Raw genomic sequence first — 23,579 nt, 5'->3', positions numbered from 1 at the left:
GCAAAGCTCAGTCGCGACGGCGTGTGGCCTTTCTAGAGGAGTAGCTTTTTTTCATGCAACCCTCCCTTACAAGCCACATTTGTGGAGAATTTGTGATATTGTTGTCACATGCACACAATGACCACCCTTTGTCATAGAGTTGCTGTAGGCTCTTGGTAGCTTCTCTGATCATAGTTACATAGTTTCCTCCTTGCTCTTTATTCCAGTTTGTAGCAACATCCTGATTCAGGGAGGTTCTGTGTTGTAGAAAATACCTTCCACTTCTTAATAATAGACTTCACTGTGCTTCTAGACATTGATAAAGCCTCTGACATTTTTTTGTATCCATCTCCTGACTTGTGCCTGTCTACAACTTTATCCCAGAGATTTTTTGACAGTGTCTTGCCACTCATAGTTGATTGTTTGCTTCAGTTGCACTACCAGGGACTTAAATGCTCCAGGTAGGCGCTTTTCATGCTAAGCCAATCAAAATGACCACAGATGATCATAGTTGAAAGTCGAATGGCTTTATATGCCATTGAGAAGGTGATTAGCGACACTTGATTGAGTTCTTTGGTGGAAAATAATGGTACTTACAAGGCATGTTTTTTGTTTTTTTTTACTATTTTGGGCCAGTTTTCCTTTGATAATAAAAAAAAACTCAGGAGATATTGGTTACCATTTACTATTAAAAAATTTGTCCTGAAAAAAAAAAAAAAAGAAGGTATAATCCTCCTGGATACACAAAGTAGCTGTGATGATATGTACAGTTTTACTAATACGCGTTAAAGTTGCAAAATTGTGTTCAGGCATTAACATTTGTTATACCCTCACTAGGGGGTTTTATATATATATATATATATATATATATATATATATATATATATATATATATATATGTATTTTATTTTTTTTTTGTGTGCAACAAGTCAAATCACAAGTCAAAAACACAAAAAATTGTGTTCAGGCATTAACATTTGTTATACCCTCACTAGGGGGTTATATATATATATATATATATATATATATATATATATATATATATATATATATATATATATTTGTGCAACAAGTCAAAGTCAAATCACCTGATTTGGTTCCGGAGTCAGGGAAATCCTTCCTCACAATTACATGATCCTCAGGATAAATGTCAGTCTGACATACTGAAGAGGGGTCTAAGGGTCCTTTCACACGAACGATCCAATCAGATCCGCCTGTCAGTTATTTTCCATCCCATCAGGGGTTCGGATCGGATGAGAGCGGACAGGCGGTCCGTTCTCATCCGATTTCCCATAGAGAGCAGCGAGGCTCTGACACCTCCCTCTCTGCACACAGAGCGGAGATGGAGCTGTCATCTGCCTGCTCAGCGGGGATCAGTGTATCGATCCCCCGCTGAGCAGCACGGAGTCCGCCGATGGAGGCGGACCATATGAAAGAAGCCTTAGACACCCTTTCAGTGCAGGGGACTTGGACACAGTGGGAATTTTGTTTTCTGATCAACATTCTGGAGCTACAAGCGATTTGTTTGTCTCTACAATCCTGGAAATCTCAGTTAGAAGGTCCTCCAATCAGGTTTCACTTCATGTTTATGATTTGAGTACCGTTAACATAAAGGTATAGACAACTGACAGGCAGACTACCTCAGCCTCAGTGCCTCTATCGAGAGGTGTTCCAAGACATACAGTATGTCACAAAACTGAGTACACCCCTCACATTTTTGTAAATATTTTATTAGATCTTTTCATGTGACTACATTATAGCAAAGTGTCATTTCTTCAGTGTAAAGTAGTGAGTGTACAGCTCACTTTACAGTGTAAATTTGCTGTCCCTTCAAAATAACTCAACACACAACCATTAATGTCTAAACCGCTGGCAACAAAACTGAGTACATCCCTAAGGGAAAATGCCCAAACTGGGCCTAATTAGCCATTTCCCTCCCAGGTGTCATGTGACTCAGTAGTGTTACAAGGTCTCAGGTGTGAATGGGGAGCAGGTGTGGTAAATTTAGTATTATTGCTAGCACTCGCCCATATTGGTCACCGGAAGTTTAACATGGCACCTTAAGGCAAAGAACTCTCTGAGGATTTGAAAAAAATAATTGTTACTCTACATAAAGATGGCCTAGGCTATAAGAAGATTGCCAAGACCCTGAAACTGGGCTGCAGCACGGTGGCCAAGACCATACAGTGGTTTAACAGGACAGGTTCCACTCAGAACAGGCCTGGCCATGCTCGAACAAAGAGGTTGAGTGCACATGCTTAGCGTCATATTGAGAGGTTGTCTTTGGGAAAAAGACGTATGAGTGCTGCCAGCATTGCTGCAGAGGTTGAAGGGGTGTGGGGGGGGGTGAGGGTCAGCCTGTCAGTGCTCAGACCATTCGCTACATACAGCATCAAATTGGTCTGTATGGCTGTCGCCCCAGAAGGAAGCTTCTACTAAAGATGATGCACAAGAAAGCCTGCAAACTGTTTGCTGAAGACAAGAAGACTAAGGACATGGATTACTGGAACTATATCCTGTGGTTTGATGAGACCAAGATAAACTTATTTGGTTTAAATGGTGTCAAGCGTGTGTGGCGGCAACCAGGTGAGAAGTACAAAGACACGTGTGTCTTGCTTACAGTCAAGTATGGTGGTGGGAATGTCATGGTCTAGGTGCGGCCGGCACTGGGGAGCTACAAGTCATTAAGGGAATCATGAATGCCAGCATGCACTGTGACATACTGAAGCAGAGCATGATCCCCTCTCTTTGGTAACTGGGCCGCAGGGCAGTATTCCAACATGATAATGACCCCAAACACACCTCCAAGATGACCACTGCCTTGCTAAAGAAGCTGAGGGTAAAGGTGATGGGCTGGCCATGCATGTATCCAAACCTAAACCCTATTGAGCATCTGTGGGGCATGCTCAAACAGAAGGTGGAGGAGTGAAAAGGTCTCTAACATCAGCTCCGTGATGTCGCCATGGAGGAGTGGAAGAGGACTCCAGTGGCAACCTGTGAAGCTCCGGTGAACTGCATGCCCAAGAGGGTTAAGGCAGTGCTGGAAAATAATGGCAGCCACACAAAATATTGACAGTTTGGGCCCAATTTGGACATTTTAACTTAGGGGTGTACTCACTTTTGCTGCCAGCGGTTTAGACATTAATGGCTGTGTGTTGAGTTATTTTGAAGGGACAGCAAATTTACACTGTTATACAAGCTATACACTCACTATTTTATATTGTAGCAAAGTGTCATTTCGTAAGTGTTGTCACATGAAGATATAATAACATATATCATTTACAAAAATGTGAGGGGTGTACTCACTTTTGTGAGATACTGTATGTCACAGGTGGGGGGGACACCAGATGTGACCTCCTGGCACCCAGACTCAATAACAAACTGGACAAATTTATCTCCAAATATATCTCTGGTACAAGTCGTTCCTTCTCTGGAGGCTAAGTGTGATTTTTCCCCCTGAAACACCTTACTTGTCTGTTACACATGATTGATATGAAAGGCATTCCGGCGACACTCATAGCTCCAGAGTGGCCTAGGCGGCTGTAGTACTCTACCCTGATCAAAAAAAAAAATGGATTTTTGTAAGATCTTACCGTAAAATCCTTTTCTCTTAAGCTCATTGACAAACGTAGTCTTCTTGATTCTCAAGAGCTGGGTTATGTTGTCTCCGCAGGAGTAGGACTAGGCAGAAAGACAAAACGTTCTGGCTCCACCTTAGGGGCAGTCCCTGAGGGTATATCCTCCCTCTCTCTGCTACAGGGAATCAGTTCTGTTCTAAAGCAGTAACAGAGAATTGAACCCAACCCAACTCAATGATAGAGGGGCGGGTACTACGTCTGTCAATGAGCTTAAGAGAAAAGGATTTTACGGTAAGATCTTACAAAAATCCATTTTTCTCTATCGCTCATTGACAGACGTAGTCTTCTTGATTCTCAAGAGCTGGGACATCCAGAAGCAGTGCCACAAATGAGGGGTGGGATTGACAAAAAATCAAAATCCAATCTAGAAGGCCCAACCGGTGCCAAACTAGAAGTTTTAAAGGCTCATTATAAACAAAGAATGAGACTCAAAAGAAAAATTTCCAACGGAAAAAACCCTCGAGGCAGACCCTGGTCTCCTCAAATGGCGGCCTGCAAAACCTTGCGGCCAAACACGGCATCAGATGATGCCATTACATCAACTTTATAATGTTTTGTAAAGGTATGCACCGACGACCAGGTAGCCGCCTTGCACACCTGGACCACTGACGCCTGATGGCGAAAGGCCCATGACGCACTAAGTGCCCGAGTGGAGTGCGCCTTAACAGGGAACGGGGGCTCCCGACCCTTAATAGAATAAGCCTGTACCACCGTCTGTCTGATCCATTTGGAAATGGTCGCGGCAGATGCAGGCAACCCTTTTTTGGGTCCATCCGGGATCACAAAAAGTGAATCCGTCTTGCGAAACGAGTCTGTCGTTTTTAAGTATACCCTGATCGCCCGGACCACATCCAAGGAGTGTAAAGCAAACTCCCGAGGATGACTGGGCTTAGGACACAGGGAAGGTAATACAATTTCTTCATTCAGATGAAATTCTGAAACCACTTTTGGTAGGAAGGATGGATTCGGACGAAGAACCACCTTATCTCTATGAACCACCAGATATGGGGAACGACAAGATAAAGCGGCCAGTTCTGACACCCTGCGTGCAGAAGTGATAGCCACCAAGAAGGCCACCTTCTGGGACAACGTAGGTAGAGGAATCTCCCTAATATCTTCAAAGGGAGGTTTCTGAAGAACCGAAAATACTAAATTAAGATCCCAGGGTGGTAACGGCGCGCGCACTGGCGGAGCCAGATGTCGCAACCCCTGGATGAAATTCCGCACCAAGGAATGAGTAGCCAAAGGCTTCTGAAAGAAGATAGCTAAAGCTGAGACCTGACCCTTGATAGTGCTCAAGGCCAGTTTCTGCTCAACCCCTTGTTGCAGAAAAGCTAATATTCGACTAACCGAATAAGACCGTGGACGGAACCCCAAAGGTTCACACCATGCAATGTAGGACTTCCATGTGCGATGATAAATCTTTCTGGAAGTCGCTTTCCTTGCTTCAACTAGAGTAGGAATAACTGAAGCTGACAATCCCTTGTCCTTCAGCACCTGGGTCTCAATAGCCAGGCCGTTAAAGCCAGCGATCGTAAAGCAGGATGGAAGATCGGTCCCTGAGACAGTAGGTCCTCCCTGAGAGGAAGTCTCCACGGGACGTCTGCCACCAGTCTGACCACGTCGGCGTGCCAAGCTCGACGAGGCCAGTCCGGAGCTACCAGAATTACTGGAATTCCTTCCTCCTCTATCCTGCCAAGAAGTCTTGGCAGTAACGCGAGAGGAGGGAAGGCATACATCAGCTGGTATTGCCCCCACGGGGCGATCAGTGCGTCTGCGGTCTCTGCTAGAGGATCGCGGGAGCGAGCCACGAATCTCTGTACTTTCCTGTTGAATCGTGATGCCAACAGATCCACATCCGGGGTGCCCCACCGTAGGCACAACTGGTGGAAAACGTCTGGATGGAGGGACCATTCCCCCTGATCCAGAGTCTGACGGCTGAGATAATCTGCCTGCCAATTCTCCACCCCCGGAATGAACACCGCAGAGATAGCTGGAACAAATCGTTCCGCCCAGCGAAGAATGCAAGCCACTTCTTTGGCCGCTCGGACACTCTTGGTGCCCCCCTGGTGATTGACATAAGCCACGGCCGTGGCATTGTCCGACTGGATCCGAACCGGGCTGCCTGGAGCTGCTCGGTCCAGTGAATCAGACAAATCGCTCTCAGTTCCAATACATTTATCGGTAACCTGGATTCTTCCGGGGACCAAAGTCCCTGGACAGATAACTGACCGAGAATTCCTCCCCATCCGGATAGACTGGCATCCGTGGTCACTATCGTCCAATATATTGGCAGAAATGACTTTCCCTGGCTGAGCATCGGAGACCGAAGCCACCAGACCAGAGACTCTCTGGTCTGTTTGCTCAATCGGATCTGATTGTCCAGGGATTCCGGATTCCGATTCCATCTGAGAAGAATCTCTTGCTGAAGAATTCGGGTATGGGACTGGGCAAATGGGACTGCTTCGAAGGAAGCCACCATCAACCCCAGAACCCTCATGCAAGTCCGAAGGGAAGACCAGCTGTTGGATAGTAACAACTGGACTGCTGATTGAATCTTTCGGAGTTTCCCTACCGGAAGGAAAACTCTTGTCCTGACTGTGTCTAGAATTAGACCCAGATATTCGAGCCTCTGGGTGGGAACCAGAAATGACTTTTGCTGGTTCACCAGCCACCCGAATTCCTGTAAAGAAATCATAGTAATTTCTATGTTTTGTAGCAAGGTCTGAGGAGACTCTGCATGAAGCAGAAGATCGTCTAGGTAACCAAGAATCGATATGCCTCTTTGGCGCAGTAGTGCCAACATTGGGGCCAACACCTTCGTGAAGACCCGAGGAGCCGTGGCGAGACCGAAAGGTAACGCCACAAACTGATAGTGGTTCTCTTCTACGGAAAAGCGTAGAAACCGCTGATGTCCTGCGAAAATGGGAATGTGAAGATATGCGTCCTTGATGTCTATGGACGCTAGGACATCCCCTGGATGCAGGAAGGCTGCTACTGTGCGAATGGACTCCATTCTGAATTTTCTTATGTTGACAAAAGAATTGAGTGCCCTTAAGTCCAGAATTGGACGCACTTTGCCCTCTTTCCTGGGTATTGTAAATAGGTTTGAATAAAACCCTTGAAAACGTTCTGTCCAAGGAACGTGGACTACCACTCCTTGTTGTAGTAAATCCGTGACTGCTCTCCGCAGATCTTCTAAACGATCCGGGGATAGTCGAATATTGGAAGGGAAGAATCGCGCCGGTGGGAGAGATCGAAACTCGATCTTGTACCCTGACCTTATGACTTCGCAAACCCACTTGTCCGGGATTCTGGAAAGCCATGGATCCGGGAACCGGCGAAGACGTCCCCCCACCCCAGTTATGGGTGGGGGCGCACCTTCAGGCTTTGGACGATTTATCTTCAGGTCTGGAGGGGGCGGGCTTTTGCTTGCCCGACCAACGACCCCTGACGCCTCCTGAAGGAGCTTTGGAGGACTTAATTTTTTCACCCGCGGGACGAAAAAACCTCTTGTGAGCAGAAAAAGAAGGCCCTCGTCTTTGACGAGTTCCTTTACCTTTAAAATTTTGCGGTAAAAAGGTGCTCTTTCCACCCGTGAGATCCTTAATGATCTCATCTAAGTTGGCTCCAAATAGACGCTCTCCTAAAAAGGGGATATTAGCCAATGCTTTTTTGGAACCTTGGTCGGCTAACCAACCTTTTAGCCACAGTGTACGCCTGAGAACCACTGCTGAGACTGATGCTCGCGCCAATAATGGAGTGGCGTCTAACGCCGCATCACACACAAACTGTAACCCCTGTATCATTTGTTCCAACAAATCTGATACCGCCTGAGGGACCTCTTCTAAGTCCCGGCGTAACCACTTGGTCCATTCAGTTACAGCCTGCGAAACCAGACCAATAGCTATTATAGGTCTGAAAGCTGATCCAATCAAGGAAAACATGGTGCGAGACATAGCTTCTATCTTGCGATCCACTGGATCTTTAAAAGACGGAGCGTCTTCTAGAGGAATAACCGTGGCTTTATTCAATCTAGCAATTGGTGAATCCACCACAGGTGGTTCTGTCCATTTCTTAATGAGGGTTTCCTCAAACGGATAACGCCTGTTAATGCATTTAGAAATAGTAAAAGTGCGTTTTGGCAGACGCCATTCTTCTTCGATTGGATTGCCAAAACATTTGGGCAATGGAAAAACCTTCGCCACTTTGATGCGTTTTTTAGTCCCAAAAGGGATTTCAGTTTCAGCTATTTCCGACGGAATACCCTGTAATCTTAAGGTTTCTTGAACAGATACAATGAGTGCGTTTACCAACGCTTCCTCTCTGGCTATGGCTGATGCCGAAACATCCTCCTCACTGTCTGAAGAGACAGTACCCGAGACACCAATCCCAGATGAAGTACCTGCAACTGCAGAAATAGGCTCAGAGTCTGAATCCGAGGTTTCAGATAATAAGGGGTTAGGCGGGGGTCGCTTTCTTGCGCCCTGTCCCTGACAAGCCACTTCCACCCGGGACACAAAAGTTTGCATAATAGCTGACAATGATTCAATCGTCAGTGGGGTGCTGGAGGATCCTGCAGACCCCTCGAGGGGATCCGGAGGAGATACATGAGTGGCAGGGTCCATGTTAATTCAGGACACCTTTGCCAGAAAACACAAAAAAAAAAAACTTTTTTTTTTTTTTATGTGTCTCCCCCTAGCGCAATAGCGCCCCTCAGAGTACCTGCTTCTCGATCCCCACAGAGAGAGAGAGGGACCCCCAAGGCTCACCAACCGATGCAGTGAAGTTTCCAACCGACTGCAGTCAGCATCTGTCTTTTACAGACTGGAAGGAGCTGTTGCTTTTTCCCGGGTAGAAGGACGTGGCTCCGCCCCCTGTGTACGCCTTCCGGCGTTCCCAGCTCTCCACGAGGTAGCTGGGCTCATGAAACATGGCCGCCCCATACAAGAGACATAAGGCTCCAAAAACATGGCGGCCGGCGTGACCTGAGGACATACATGCACTTGGTCTACGGCAAAATGGCGGCGGACCGCCAAAATCGTTTTCCCAGCACATCCACCTGCATCTCTGCTAAGTGGCGATATATTGATCTACAGGAGATACACTACAAATAAGGTAGGATTATACCTCCTATGTCTGCTGTAATATTACAGTCTGCTGGGTAGAGTGTTAGCTCTCAAACCAAGTCCACTTCCCACAAACACATACTGTATTTACAAGGGGGACTTTTTAGTGTCAGATATATACTGACCATGTATGGAGGGGCCCATAATTCATACTGCCTCATAACGAGGAAAGAAAAAAGGGAACGTTTACTCACCATACCAAACCGACAGGCACCCTCTCTTCACAATACCCTCTCCACCGGGGTGGGGGGTTGTGGACCACTCCGGACGCCTCGACTCTCTGGTTCCTGGCGTCCAAGCGAGACTTTTAACTCGCAAGGTCAGTCCCTCCACTGGGACTCCGTCGCGGCCGACCCAGCGCGGAGCTCTGGTCTGCACGCGCTCGTAGGCAGAAACCGGGGTGACCACTGGATCTCAACATCCAGCCCGTCGCCCGGCCCCGCATACTTACTTGAATGTGTCGCGGCCGACCAAGCGCAATGCAATGGTCTGCGCGGGCTCGTAGGCCGGCTGGGGTGACCACAAGTGTCGCCCAGTCCGGCGTTTTTGCTTGAAGATCTCACAGGAAAAAAACACTGGAGAAAAACTACCTAAAAAATGTTTTTTCTAAAGAAAAAAATCTTGCCAGGACCAAAAGATCCCAGCAAGGAACTTAGGTCCTTACTCCTGACTAGACAGAAAAAAACTGATTCCCTGTAGCAGAGAGAGGGAGGATATACCCTCAGGGACTGCCCCTAAGGTGGAGCCAGAACGTTTTGTCTTTCTGCCTAGTCCTACTCCTGCGGAGACAACATAACCCAGCTCTTGAGAATCAAGAAGACTACGTCTGTCAATGAGCGATAGAGAAATGCAGATGCTCCTTTTCAGATCATCTCAATAGTCTGTCCTGAAATCCGGTTTACCATCCTGGCTTTACCAGCATAGCTCTTGAAGCCCAGGTCTTGATAGACAGGGACCTTTCTAAATAAATAATTCCACAATGCTGATGGCTAGAAAGTCCACTTCCCACAAAGTGGACCATCACACATAGAAATAATTATGTGGAAAAGTTTCCATCTCGAGAAAGACCTTGATCAGGAATTGACCCCGAGTATACCATCAAAGGTCAAATCTTAGTTCTTGTGATCTTGTTCCAGAGATCACTAGCCTCTTATTCCTTGATTAGGGACTTGATCACTCATGTAGCTCCCCATTGTCTCCATTGGATTTGAATTTAGTTCTCTTGGCATGTCAGACACTGCCTTTTGATTCCATCAGGGATATTCTCCTTTCCACGCTCACAAGGTCGCTTTCCTTGTTGCCATCACCTTTGCTAGATGTGTTTCTAAACTAGCTCCCTTATCCTGTAAAGAAACATCCTGATTTTACAACGGGACATGGTAGCTTTCAGACATAGAGCCTGTTTTGTTTCTAATGTTGCATCAACATTACAGCTCAGCCAAGACAATGTTCTTCCATCCCTCTGTCATCTGCCTCCAGTACATCAGAAGGAGGTTTCACTTCATTGCCGGGATGTGGTTAGTGTGGTGTGTATTTACGCAGCCTCTTCTTCCATTAAGTCTCTTTTTTTTAATCCATGATGATCCCCTTAAAAGGGGAACTAGCTTCTTGCTCCACCATTTCTCAGTTTATTAGACAGATTACCATTCAGGCTTATTGTCTTAAGAATCAGGTTCCACCCTTTCCTATTAAAGTACACTGTACTAGATTTATAGGTGATTCTCAGGCTTGTCAGCACCAGGTAGCTATTTTCCAGATTTGCAAAGCTACTACCCTATTTTCTGTTCATATGCTTTCTAAGCTCTACCAGGTAGATGTTCAGGCCTAATCCCATGCCAGTTTTGGCTGTAAGGTCCTTCAGGGGACTCTGAGATGCAGGCAGTCACAAGTTCTGTTGTTGCTTCTTGTGGGCTTGTTCGGGTTAGGCTGCTGTTCTCTGCCCTTTATTTGGACTGCTTGTGGATGCCCCAATCGTCTCTGAATCATGTGAAAAAACATTTTTTTTACTTACTATCTATTTCTTGGAGCTAATTTAGGGACACAGATCTCACCCCTCTGTGTTCATGGTTTGCTTTTGGAATTGCTGTATTACAAAACAGAAGCATGCTAAAGGTGGGAGGGGTAGTCAGTGCTGTATCTTGGTCTAGGCCAACAAGGCCCAGGCCTAGGGCAGCACTTTGCAGGGGGGGGGGGCAGCAAAAAGCTACACGTTTTGTATAGTGCCAGTCTTATGTGGTGAATTGGGCCTGAGGGCAGGGTCCAGGAGGCAAATCAGTCTGCTTCCCCCATAAGGCGGTCACACTGCTACCTACCAGTAGGATAATACTGGCCAGTCAGGACATTCGGACAGACCGCAGGCCTCCGACAACACTTAATACAACTGGCCCGACGGCCGCCAATGCTAATAAGTGTGGCACTGCAGCCAAATGCTCCGCCTACTCTCCTCTACCCCAGGCACTGATGGGCACTCATATGCTGCACTGATGGGCACTAATATGCTGCTCTGATGGCCACTGATCAGGCGGCAATGGTGAGTACTGATAAACTGCACTGATGGGCACACTAATGAGGCTGCACTGATAAGGCAGCACTGATATGCTGCACTGATGAGGCTGCACTGATAGGCACTGATGAGGCTGAACTTATGGGAACTGATGAGGCTGCACTGATAGACTGTGGTTGTGGTTTACAGATGACAGGGCGGGTCATAGACAGGAAGGGGTGTGGCCTTTACAGGAAGGGGTGGGTCATTTAAATTAGGTGGTGCACAAGTTTAGTCAGGCCTAGGGCAGCACAAAAACTAAATACGCCACTGGGGGTAGTACAAGGCTGATCACTGTCTTTTTTTTTTGCAAGTGTTCAAATCCTCCTGTAAGTGGCAGTATAGCCCACCTGACTAAATTCCCTGTCAGTAAAAGAACTCAAAGAAACAGTAAGTACAAAATTACAATTTTTCAACATACAAATATGTGCAAGCACATGGGTGTTTGATCATCCTAAAAGAAACCTGCAATGATAAATATGTGTTGGGTGACTTGTTTTTGTAGGTGTTGGCCACAGGGCTGTTATGCCGTCTCTTTGTAATTAGGTTAGCCACATACCTCAAACAAGCATGTGTATATTAGGCTCCCCAACACTTCACGGGCTGCTTAAATGTTCCAGGTAAACCACTCGCTAAAGCAGTGAAACCAGGGTGAGAACGACAGATCAAAAGTTTGCCTTCAAAAAAGTCAGCATTGGTGGCTTTTATATTTCTATATAGACAGATTTCTTGATAGGTGTCTTGCACACAGACACCTGAACTTGGGCTACACAGCAACAGCAGGCAGCAATTGGGCTTTCCGGGGGGGAGGATTACATCAAAATTTTTGCTGCAAAGGCCTCAGGTGACTACATTCAATAGGCCTCAATTCAAACAAGCTTAGTAACAATTTATGTAATAATAGGCATGGGTGAATATTATGCAAATGTATATGTACTTAGGACAGCTACACTCACTGGCCACTTTATTAGGTACATCTGTTCAATTGCTTGGTAACACAAACTGCTATTCAGCCAATCACATGGCAGCATCTCAATGTATTTAGGCATCTAGATGTGGTGAAGACGGAGCATCAGAATAGGGAAGACAGGGGATTTTGGTGACTTTAAATGTGGCATGGTTGTTGGGTGCCAGACAGGCAGGTCTGAGTATTTCAAAAACTGCTGATCTACTGGGATTTTCACACACAACCATCTCTAGAGAATGGTCTAAAAAAGAGAAAGAGAAAAGAGAAAGTGAGTGGCAGTTGTGTGGAAGAAAATGCCTTGTTGATGTCGGAGGAGAAGAGGCAGACTGGTTTGAGATGATAGAAAGGCAACAATAACTCAAATAACCCCTTGTTACAATCAAGGTATGCAGAATATAATCTCTGAATGCACTACACATCGAACCTTGAAGAAGATGGGCTACAGCAGCAGAAGACCACACGGGGTTCCACTCCTATCACCTAAGAACAGGAAACTGAGGCTACAGTTCATGCAGGCTCTCCAAAATCTGACAATAGAAGATTGGAAAAATGTTGCCTGGTATGATAAATGTCAGTTTCAGCTGCGACATTCAGACAGTAGGGTCAGAATTTGGCGTAAACAACATGAAAGCATAGATCCATCTTGCCTTGTATCAACAGTTCAGGCTGGTGGTGTAATGGTGTTGGGGATATTTTCTTGGCAAACGTTGGGCCCCTTAGTACCAATTGAGCATCATTTAAATGCCACAGCATTTATTGTTGAGTATTGTTGCTGACCATGTCCATCGATTTATGACTACAGTGTACCTATCTTCTGATGGCTACTTCCAGCAGAATAATGCACCAAGTTACAAAGCTCAAATCATCCTAAACTGGTTTCCTGAACATGACAATGAGTTCACTGTACTCCAACAGCCTTCAGAGTCACCAAATCTCAATCCAATATATGAACAGAAACCTCTCAGCATGAGGATCTCTAGTTTACGTACCACATCCCTAGATAGCAAGGAAGTGAAAATGGATTCCCCTGTGTGTTTGGGATTTTTAGATGTACAAAGTAATTTTTATGTTTTAATGTTACACTGCACTACCACATCTTCACTTTTGTATTGTTGTGTCAGAATGTATGGTTTGCGTTTTTCATTTATACTCTATATGTTTTGATGTATTATGCACATTTCTGTGCTTTTTAGCTTTGTACTAATAAAATATAATTTTTTTTATGAAAAATTACTTTGTACATCTACCGAGTGCCTTAAAAATCCCAAACCCACAGGGGAATCCAATCTCAATCCAATAGAGCACCTTTGATATGTAGTGGAATGGGAGATTTGCATCATGGATGTGTACCCAACAAATCTGCAGCAACTGCGTGATACTATCATGTCAGCGTGGACCGAAATCTCTGAGGAATGTTTCCAACACTTTGTTGAATCTGGTAATAGCAAGGTGTACCTAATAAAATGGACATTGAGTGTAGTTTTCATCAAAATAAATACATAATGCACTTCCTGCGTAGCAGTGAAAAATGAGGATTGCTTTTTCTCAGTGTAAGCCTATGTGTCGGATCAAGTCTATAACGATTTAATGAACAGAATGCTAACCCCAGGTAGCTTATCAATTGTTCAAATGCTGACTGCATTGCCTAGCTCACACATTGCTAATATGGTGAGAGACATTAACTCAATTAATGAAATATGAAAATATGGTAAATAAGCAATTCAAGTGTAAAAATCACATCAATTATTGCCATCAAATCAACTTTAGAAACTCTTCATCTAGATGATTCTTCATCATCTGGAGCAGAGGGCTACAGGTTCAATTCAGAGGGCTTTTTTCACACAGGAAACATAGGAAAAATGCAAATTAATTTCTGCAGCTATTTCACACTAACTAATGGAATATATTTTCTCTTTGCTCCCATTGCTCTATTCCGTAGAAGTTGTGTTGGTCAATAAACCAACCAAAATTACATTTTTAATACAGTAAAACCTTGGTTTGAGAGTAACTTGGTTTGAGAGCGCTTTGCAAGACAAGCAAATATTTAAAATAAATTTTGACTTGATATACAAGCGATGTCTTGATATACAAGTAGCGTCATGTATAAAAAAGAAGAGAGGAGCCTCTAAAGTGTAGCAATATGGTTACATTTAATGAAGGTTCAATATTTAGCAATTCACATGGTTGATGATTAAAACAGGCACATCTACTGTAAGTATGCAGGCATCCGGGGTAAAGCTCTCCACATAGACCATCTTCTGCACAGCCATCTTCATCATCCCTTCCCCGCTGCACTCCACGAGTGATTCAAAGCCTTATTTTCAGATCACTCTACTGCAGGCTATTCTTCCCGGTCACGATTGCAGACTGACAGTGGTGAGAGCCGGTGGTTCAGAAGATGGTCTATGTGGACAGCTTTACCCCGGATGCCTGCATACTTAGATGTGCCTATTTTAATCATCAACCATGTGAGTTGTTAAATGTTGAACCTTCATTAAATGTAACCATATTGCTACACCTAGAGGCGCCTCTCATCTCTCATATTCTGTAGCTCTGCTAGATTTTGCTTCTAATCCCCTTGGGAAGGCTGCATATTGTGGATGGACATTTTATGGTTACACAACCTATCACATTGCTATAATCTTTGTATATAGACTATAAACTGAAGGACTTGTGGAACGAATCATCTGAGTTTCCAATATTTCTTATGGGGAAATTCGCTTTGATATGAGTGCTTTGAATTACAAGCATGTTTCCAGAAGGAATTATGCTCGCAATCCAAGGTTTTACTGTAATGGTATCTATAACATTAGGTTGTGTCTAAACAAGCAGTTCTGAGGCACAGCTGGTCACATAGGCATAAAGTAATGGTCTACGTGATCCATAATGCTATAATGAGGCATAAGCATATTGTTCAGAGTTGTTATGGACAACACAACATTCCTTCTGATTTATGGCTGCAATTCCTTACAAATCAAAGCCCAACTCTTGCCAAATATTTTTGTTTTAGATTTGGTGGAGAATACAGGAGGCCAAAGATAATCTATCCATTTAGGACACAACAATAAAACCCGACATAACTCATTTTTTTCTGAGGTTATTAAGAGACACAGCCACAAACTCCTCCCTTCTGTTTGTTAGGCCAAATAACACTCACCAGCTAGTTGACAGAAAAAAAATAAATCTAAAAACTCTTCCAATAATTTAAATTAAAAGTAAAAAAAAAACTGAGGAGGTTTAAGATCTACAAATCTTTATTTTTGATGTGATCATAAAAAACCCACATGTCAAATGCGTGAAACTGTCCCTCAATGAATAACAGAGAAATTAGAAATCTAACTGGTAACTCTTGCTTTGCTACTCACTCTTTGCAGTTCCTGGTTCTTTTCTTCCAGCTGTGCTTCGAGCTGGCGAAGCCTCTCTTCAAAATTCCCATGCCTCTCTTCAGCCTTTAGGAAAGAGAAAGGACAAAAGACATGTTAGATGGGAATTAATTGTACCTTAAAACTGCAAGAAAAAAATTACACAAACACAATTGTTAAAGACATCAAGAACAGATTCTGTATCATATATGCCAGTACACATTTACATACTCTTACAAGTTATGTATAGTGCTGATTTAAATATATTTTTCATTATTATGTTAAAAAGTGAAAACACTATTATAGATATTTTTTAATTTGTTTTTTTTAAATCGGGCAAGTATACAACACAATTTCCATAAAAGTCAGGACACTGTGTAAAATCTACATAAAAAACAAAATGCAATGATTTGCGAATCTTAAACTTGAAAAGCCCTCACTGGATCCAACCAATCTTAACAACCTAGGTCTCATCTCCTTGCTGCTCTTTTTATACAAACTTCTTTAATGTCTGGTTTACAACCAACTGAGTAACCACATGGCCGAGAATAACCTTCTTGATCCCCTTTAGTCTGGATTTCGCTCTCAATACTCCACAGAAACTGCCCTCCTAAAACTAACAAACGATCTACTAAGGCCAAATCCAATGGACACTATTCTGTACTTCTACTCCTGGACATTTCTGCTTTCTTTGATTCAGTTGACCACCCCCTCCTCTTCAAAAAAACTCCACGCCTTTGGTCTTTATGACTGTACTCTTCCCTGGTTCTCTTCCTACTTATCCAACTGCACCTTTTATTGTTACTTACAATTTTACTTCCTCCTCTCCTTTTCCTTTCTCTGTCGGGGTCCCCCAAGCTTCTGTTCTTGGAACTCCCCTATTCTTGATCTACACCTCCTCCCTGGGTCAGTTGATAGCCTCCCATGGCTTCCAATACCATCTCTTAGCTGACGACATCCAAATTTATCTCTACCCCTCAGCTTATTCCTTCAGTCTTCTCACATATCACTAATTAACTAACATGTCACACCACTTCCTCAAACGCAATCCATCCAAAACTGAGCTCATAATTTTTCCTCATCTATGTGTCAAGATCGATGGCATAACTATCAGCCCATCCACCACACGTAAAGGTTCTAGGTGTAATCCTAGCAAAATCTTGCTCAATCTCCTGAAGAAGTCAGCGCTATTGGCTAACGAAATGCACCAGCGTGTCATCATCACTTGGGATGTCGGCTGTGAGCATGCGTCTTTGACTCTGTTGTCTTAGAGCTACGGGAGTGAGGAGCGGGCTGCTTGAACTAGGAGCCACCGGGTAACCATTACAACACCTACTGGGAGAACAGGAGACATATGCACGCAGGAGGTGGCGAGTCATTCCCCCACTGGCTGTACTCCATGTTATCTTATTGAGGCTACTCTGTTAGCATTGCTCCACTACAGCATCACTCTGGTTATCTTTGTCTCCACTATGGCATCACTCTGGTTATCTTTGTCTATCGGTCAAGGGCTCACTAGTGCTTTACTAGAGACATCATACTCGGACTTGTACCCTAGCAGGCCCCACACTCCACTTGTTTTTACACGCAACCACTGTTCTGCACTGCGGACTGACCATATTTTCATCTCCACAGTTATTATATAGGAAAATGGACTCTGTGACAGAAGTGCTAACTAGCCAACAATTTTTTAGTCTGTTTGTCTGTGTGGATTGAATGGTTGTGTTTAGGTGGCCATAGCATGTGCAGCTGCAAATCCCCCCTTGTTTAACAACGCTGTCACTATTTTAATTTAGGTATTGGTGAATGTATTTGTATGTTGTTGCAATCCATTTACTTGGTATCAAACTTCAATAAAGCTGTTTTTTTTTTTATCACCAGAGTGTCCTGCATTATGACTCACTTAGTGGAACTGGTTCCTCTTTACTATATGCCTCAACTGCTGCAGGATCTCCAAAATATGCCCCTTTCTAACCAATGACATCACAAAGCTCCTAATTCAGTCCCTGGTCATCTCCTGCCTCAACTACTGCGACTCCCTTCTCATTGACTTACCTTTACATAGGCTAGCCCCCCTTCAATCTGTTATCAATGCTGCTGCCAGACTCATCCACCTTAACAATCACTTAGGGTCTGCTACTCCTCTGTGTCAATCCCACCATTGGCTCCTGCTCACCCAACGAATTAAGTTCAAAATACAAACAACAACTTACAAAGCCATCCACAACTCTGCTCCCAGCTATATCACAAACTTAGTCTCAAAATACCAACTTAATCATTCTCTTCAATCCTCCCAAGTTCTCCTGCTCTCTACTTCCCATAACACCTCCTCCATTTTCCACCTCCAGGACATTTCCCGAACATCTCCAATTCTATGGAACTCCTTACCCCAATATGTCTGATTATCTCCTACTCTGTTTGCTTTAAGACAATCCCTGAAAACCCATCTCTTCAGAGAAACCTATCCTGCCTTCACCTAACAACTGTACTTTAATTTTCTCCATCATCTCCTCTCCCACAGCTATTAATTACCTTTTGTATCACTTGACCCTCCCTCCTAGATTGTAAGCCCTAATGAGCAGGGCCCTCTGATTGCTCCTGTATTGAATTTTATTGTAACTGTAGTGTCTGCCCTCATGTTGTAAAGCGTTGTGCAAACTTTTGGCGCTATAAAAATCCTGTATTATAATAATAAATCTCATAACCCATGCTTTATTCACAATAGAAAACATATCAAATGTTTAAACTGACAAAATGTACCATTTTAAGAAAAACAATGTAATTTTGAAATTGGTTGCAGCAACACGTCCCAAAAAAGTTTGAACAGGGCAATAAAAACCTTGTAAAGTACAACCCCAATTCCAAAAAAATTGGGACAGGGCCAATGTTACCGCAGTATAGAGAATCCCCTCTTTAACAACACTCTGTAAAGGTCTGGGAACTGAGGAGAGCAGTTGCTGGACTTTTGGAAGAGAAATCTTGTCCCATTCTTGCCTGAGATTTTGCTGATCTAAAACCTGGATATATCTTTTAGCATTGATGGTGCCTTTTCAGAGGTGCATGTTGCTCACTCCATATGCACTAATGGAGGGGTCTCCAGACTTTCTAAACAAAGGGCCAGTTTATTATTCTTCAGTCTTTAGGAAGGCCAGACTGTGGCCAGTGGGAGTGGAAGGTTTCCTGGCATCAGTGGGAGTAAGCATCACCAAATTTGGTATTAGGGGAAAAAATAGTGCCCCGTCGCTGGTGTAGCACACTCACTAAGGAGCCGCAGATGAACTGGATCCCCACTCCTGCACAACCAGGCACACCAAAATTTTACAGGCACTCCAGAGTCAGAGAACAGTCTGTGACTTTGTTTTTGTTATTTATTGAGGTTTAATAACTTGGATAGGGATGGAAGGTTATGGAATGCCCACTTGACTTCAGGAACAAAACTTTGGCAACAACTTCAGGTAAATCTTCCTATATACAATCTATATACAGCTTCAAATTCTTCCTCCAGAACACACTTGCTTGTTCCAGCTTTGTCACTCTGTGACATGCTCTAGTCAGATGTAGCAACAGCTCATTGCAGGCAGGGACTCGCAGCCCCTATGAGTGTAGAAAAGTAGAGTGAGACAGCTTATAATATCACATCACTTCCTCCCTGTGGTCACTGGTCCCAGCACCACCTCTTCAGGCCCTGCCAGCCCTCCTGGCTGCAGCAGCCCCTTTCACCAGCCCTCCAGGCTGATTTACATGAGATCTCCCAGGGAAGGATGAAGCGAACAGCTGTCTTCAGGGAGACTGGCTACATGTGGCAGTCTCCCCATTTGTTAGTCCCTGACAGTGCTGATCTACTCACACTGTCCTCTCTTACTCCTGTGCCTCCCGGAAGGGCCTTTTCCTGTGTATTATGGCAGGATCCTTCCAGCGCCCGAGCCCTGGCCTGAAGCAGGACACCCCCCACCCCCAGGGGGCACGCATCAAGGGCCACCGATAGCCTCCTCAATACTTCTCCATCTTCTACCCGACTGCCCCTGCTGGTATGGCTCATGTCTATTTATGAGGTAATCTCTGCCCCCTGCCAGCCCACTCCTGGCGATTGACCGAGGCCTCAAAAATAGGCAGCCCCTCCTAACCTCCTACCCACTAGCTCTAGAACATTCTCCATGTCCCAGAAAAAGGGGAAGGCACCAGAGGAGCTGTCAGGATGAGTCATCCAGCCTTGACTCACTGAACCCCGACTCAGATTCCACAGGCTTAGCTCTGAGCTAACTAAATTTTACCTACACTAACAAAAACTACACTAATGCTGGCACACACTAGAGGGTGCTACACTGGTATCATTGGGAGGAATAATGCCCCATTGTTGGTGTCAGTGGAAGAAATGGTGCCCTATTGTTGTTGATGTCAGTTAGAATAGTGTCTTGAATCAATGGGAGGAATAGTGCCCCACTGCAGTAATGCAACACCATCAGAGGTACAGGCTTTTGAAATAAGCGCTGATAACAAGCCAGAAGGTCACTCTACTCATTAGTCCAGAGGACACAGAGCCCATGGATGCCAAAAAAATGTAAAACTAAGATTTGTCTGGCTACAGAGCAGTTTTTCACTTTGCAACAGACCATTTCAAATGAGCTTTGTCCCAGAAAAGATGGCAGAGTCTCTGGATCATGTTCAGGAATGGCTTCTTCTTTTAATGATAGAGCTTTAACTTGCATATTTGGATGGCACCATGAACTGTGTTAACAGACAGTGATTTTTGGAAGTATTCCTGAATGATGCAGTGATGTTAGTCACAGAATAATTATGGTTTTTAATGCAATGCCTGTTTTTATTTCAGTTTTTAATGCAGTGTAGACTGAGGGCCTGAAGATCACAGGCATCCAATACTGCATTTAGGCCTTACCTGTTGTGCACAGATTTCTCCAGATTCTTGGAATCCTTTGATATTATGTACTGTAGATAATGATATATTTAAGTCTTTGCAATTTACTAGTTGGGTGAATGGCTCGGCCTGAGCATGAGTTCAGGCTGAACATTAGCTGTTGGCCTATTTGATGAACACCCGAATTATCGGGCGTTTGACTGTTTGTTCAGCCCGACAAATGACCACAAAGCACTGCACCGCAGCACAGTGCATTGAAAGCCCTGATTGGCTGAAGCAATGAAAGCTTTGCCCAATCAGGGCACAGAGTAATGTCAGAGCCATACTTGGGGAAAGTAATGATAATGCTATCCAATTATGGTTCATTGCTGTTAGTCCCGCCCCATATTATAACAATATTTTCCCCATAGCGGCCATTTGCAGTGTGATATTGGCGTGGAGAGAGATAGAACAGGGCTCTGTTCAGTGCTGCTAGCGAGTTAGTGTGCTATTGTGCTTTTATTGTCAGTGTAGAATATAAGTTTAGTGTGAATCTAGTGATAGTTTAGTGTAGTGTGACTATTCATTTTTACTTTAGTGTCAATTTTTATGAGTGTAGTGTGACCATAAATTTTTACTTTATTGTCTGTTTATTTTTACTTTATTGTCTTTATTGTCTGTTTTATTTGTCTGGACAGGTTTCCTGCAGTATATATATCAGTACGTCACTGTACGTTAAACGCAGTATATATCTGTGTTTTACTGCACGTTTAACACAGTATACATCCGTGCGTTACTGCATGTTTAATGCCGTATATATCAGTGCATTACTAAATGTTTAACGCAGTATATATCCATGCGTTACTGCACGTTTAACGCAGTATATAAACATCGCACTAACTTAAAAAAGCTGCTAGCACAACCAACTGACAGAAAGTGGTAAGAGAAATACATGTAAAAAAGTGCAGCGCTAGTGTGGGATAGTGAACCCTGAAATGTTCACATGAATTGTGCATAAATATAATAAGTAATGAAAACCAAAAAAAATACGCTAAAAGTGAAAAAAAATTAAATTGACCATCAACAAATGAATAAATAAAGTGAGTCCCATAAAAAATAAGTCCATATGTGAGGATAACTGATAAATTCCAACCAAATGCCAATTCAAATCCCTTTGTGAACAAAAACAATTAGTTATCCGCCCCGCGGATAAAGGGGGTGGCATTGTAGTTTTGGACAAAACCGACTACCTTTGTGAAATGCAAAGGATTCTTGGTGACCAGGACACTTACACACTGCTTGCCAATAATCCTACCACCCTATACAAGAATGAATTAGTTAAACTGATTGATAAGGGCTACAAAAAGGCCATACTCAATAAAAAAGAAAAAGCCTTTTTGGTCCCCTCAGTACCCAGGAATCCCGTTTTATATTATTTGCCCAAGGTACACAAAAATCCCACTCAACCATCAGGACGCCCCATTGTCAGCAGGATTAATTCCGTAACCTCAAAAATAGGCAAATATATAGATCATTATTTGCAACCGTTAGTCTGTAAGAATCCCTCTTACATTAAGGACACAAAAGATACAATCATTTTGAACAATATCCAATTGGATAGTCACTGCTTAATTGTAACAGCAGATGTCAACTCATCATACACCTGCATACCTCACCATTTAGGCTTTGAGGCAGTGGAACATTTTCTACAAGGAGACCTAACAATATCCTCTCCTCAACGTGAATTTATTTTGGAACTTTTATCATTTGCCACTGGACACAATTATTTTTGGTGTGGTGGCCAGTTTTTTCTTCAACAAAAGGGTGTGGCAATGGGGGCAAATGTCGCCCCTAGCCTAGCCAACCTTTTTATGGCCAAATGGGAGGAGGATGTCATCTATCCCTCACAGAGGCCGGAATTGATCCTTTGGGTTCGTTATATAGACGACGTCCTCCTCCTGTGGAAGGGCGACTCTAATTCTTTAAGTTCCTTCATGACCCTTTTGAACCAGAATAACCGTGGCATACAACTTACGTATGAATCTAGTGAAACCAATATTCCTTTTTTAGATTTGGAAATCATTAGAGATAACAATCGTTTAATCACTAATACATATTTTAAATCCACTGATCGCAATTCATACTTGCCAAATGACAGTTGCCACCATAAACCATGGCTTACAGGGATTCCAAAAAGTCAATTCATCCGTCTTAGGAGGAACTGTACCAGGGGTGAAGATTTTTTTAAACAATACTCTATCCTCAAAGTGCGATTCGTATCTAAAGCCTACAATACTAATGACCTCGATTTATCCATCACTGAGGTTGCTAAAAAGGACAGACTCCAATTATTGGCCAACTCTAATCCCAATGTCACTAATTCTTCCAATTTTGCAAAGTGGTCTCTGTTCACAGAGTATTCGATGCACCATAAGTACATCAAACAGATCTTTGGGAGACACTGGGATATATTAAAAAAAATGACAGGATTCTGGGTCCCATCATTCCAGAGAAACCTATAGTTACCTTTACAGGGGCACCATCCCTTAAAGGGAAATTAGCCCCAAACGTACTTGATCCTCCAACCAAACCCCAGTTCTTTACTGACCTGGTCGGTTACTTTCCTTGTCATAGGTGTAGGGTGGGCTATTTAAACTGCGATATAGGAAATTAATTTCCTTTCAGTCCACCATCACTCACTCCATTTATGATATCACTTTCTTTTCCACCTGCACCACAACTGGTCGTGTATCTGCTCATGTGTCCTTGCAACAAACAATATGTTGGCCGTGCCACGAGACAATTTTATATTCGAGTTAATGTACATATCACAAACATTATTAAAAATAAAAGTAATCATAATGTGCCTAAACACTGCTCTCGGCATCATCATAGTGACCCGAAAGGTAGGTTGTTCCAAATCATTGATTGTTACACGGCACCTTGGAGGGGTGGATCCAATAAGATTGGGGTCTCACGTCAAGAGACTTATTGGATCTACACCCTCAAATCCTATTCACCTTACGGTTTAATCATTGAGTGGGACATTAATTATTCAGCCACATCGGTTATCATTACAAGAAAGCCGACCGTCGGCTATGGACGCCGGA

The 23,579-nt window shown here is 43.7% G+C and overlaps 1 protein-coding gene across 4 annotated transcripts in view; it reads right to left on the bottom strand.

Annotated features, from left to right (window-relative positions):
• PPFIA3 (PTPRF interacting protein alpha 3) overlaps window positions 1-23,579 on the bottom strand; it is a 417,083-nt gene that overhangs the window by 219,225 nt on the left and 174,279 nt on the right. For all 4 annotated transcript variants that reach the window (XM_082273791.1, XM_082273792.1, XM_082273794.1 and 1 more), the window contains exon 9: window positions 15,621-15,704. In XM_082273791.1, the coding sequence (XP_082129917.1) occupies window positions 15,621-15,704 (84 nt within the window). The remainder of the gene's footprint in view (window positions 1-15,620; window positions 15,705-23,579) is intronic.

Source organism: Pelophylax lessonae, assembly GCF_965119305.1.
Source record: "Pelophylax lessonae genome assembly, chromosome: 12".
In the NCBI taxonomy this organism is placed as follows: Eukaryota; Metazoa; Chordata; class Amphibia; order Anura; family Ranidae; genus Pelophylax; species Pelophylax lessonae.
This window is presented reverse-complemented; position numbering and strand designations above follow the sequence as displayed.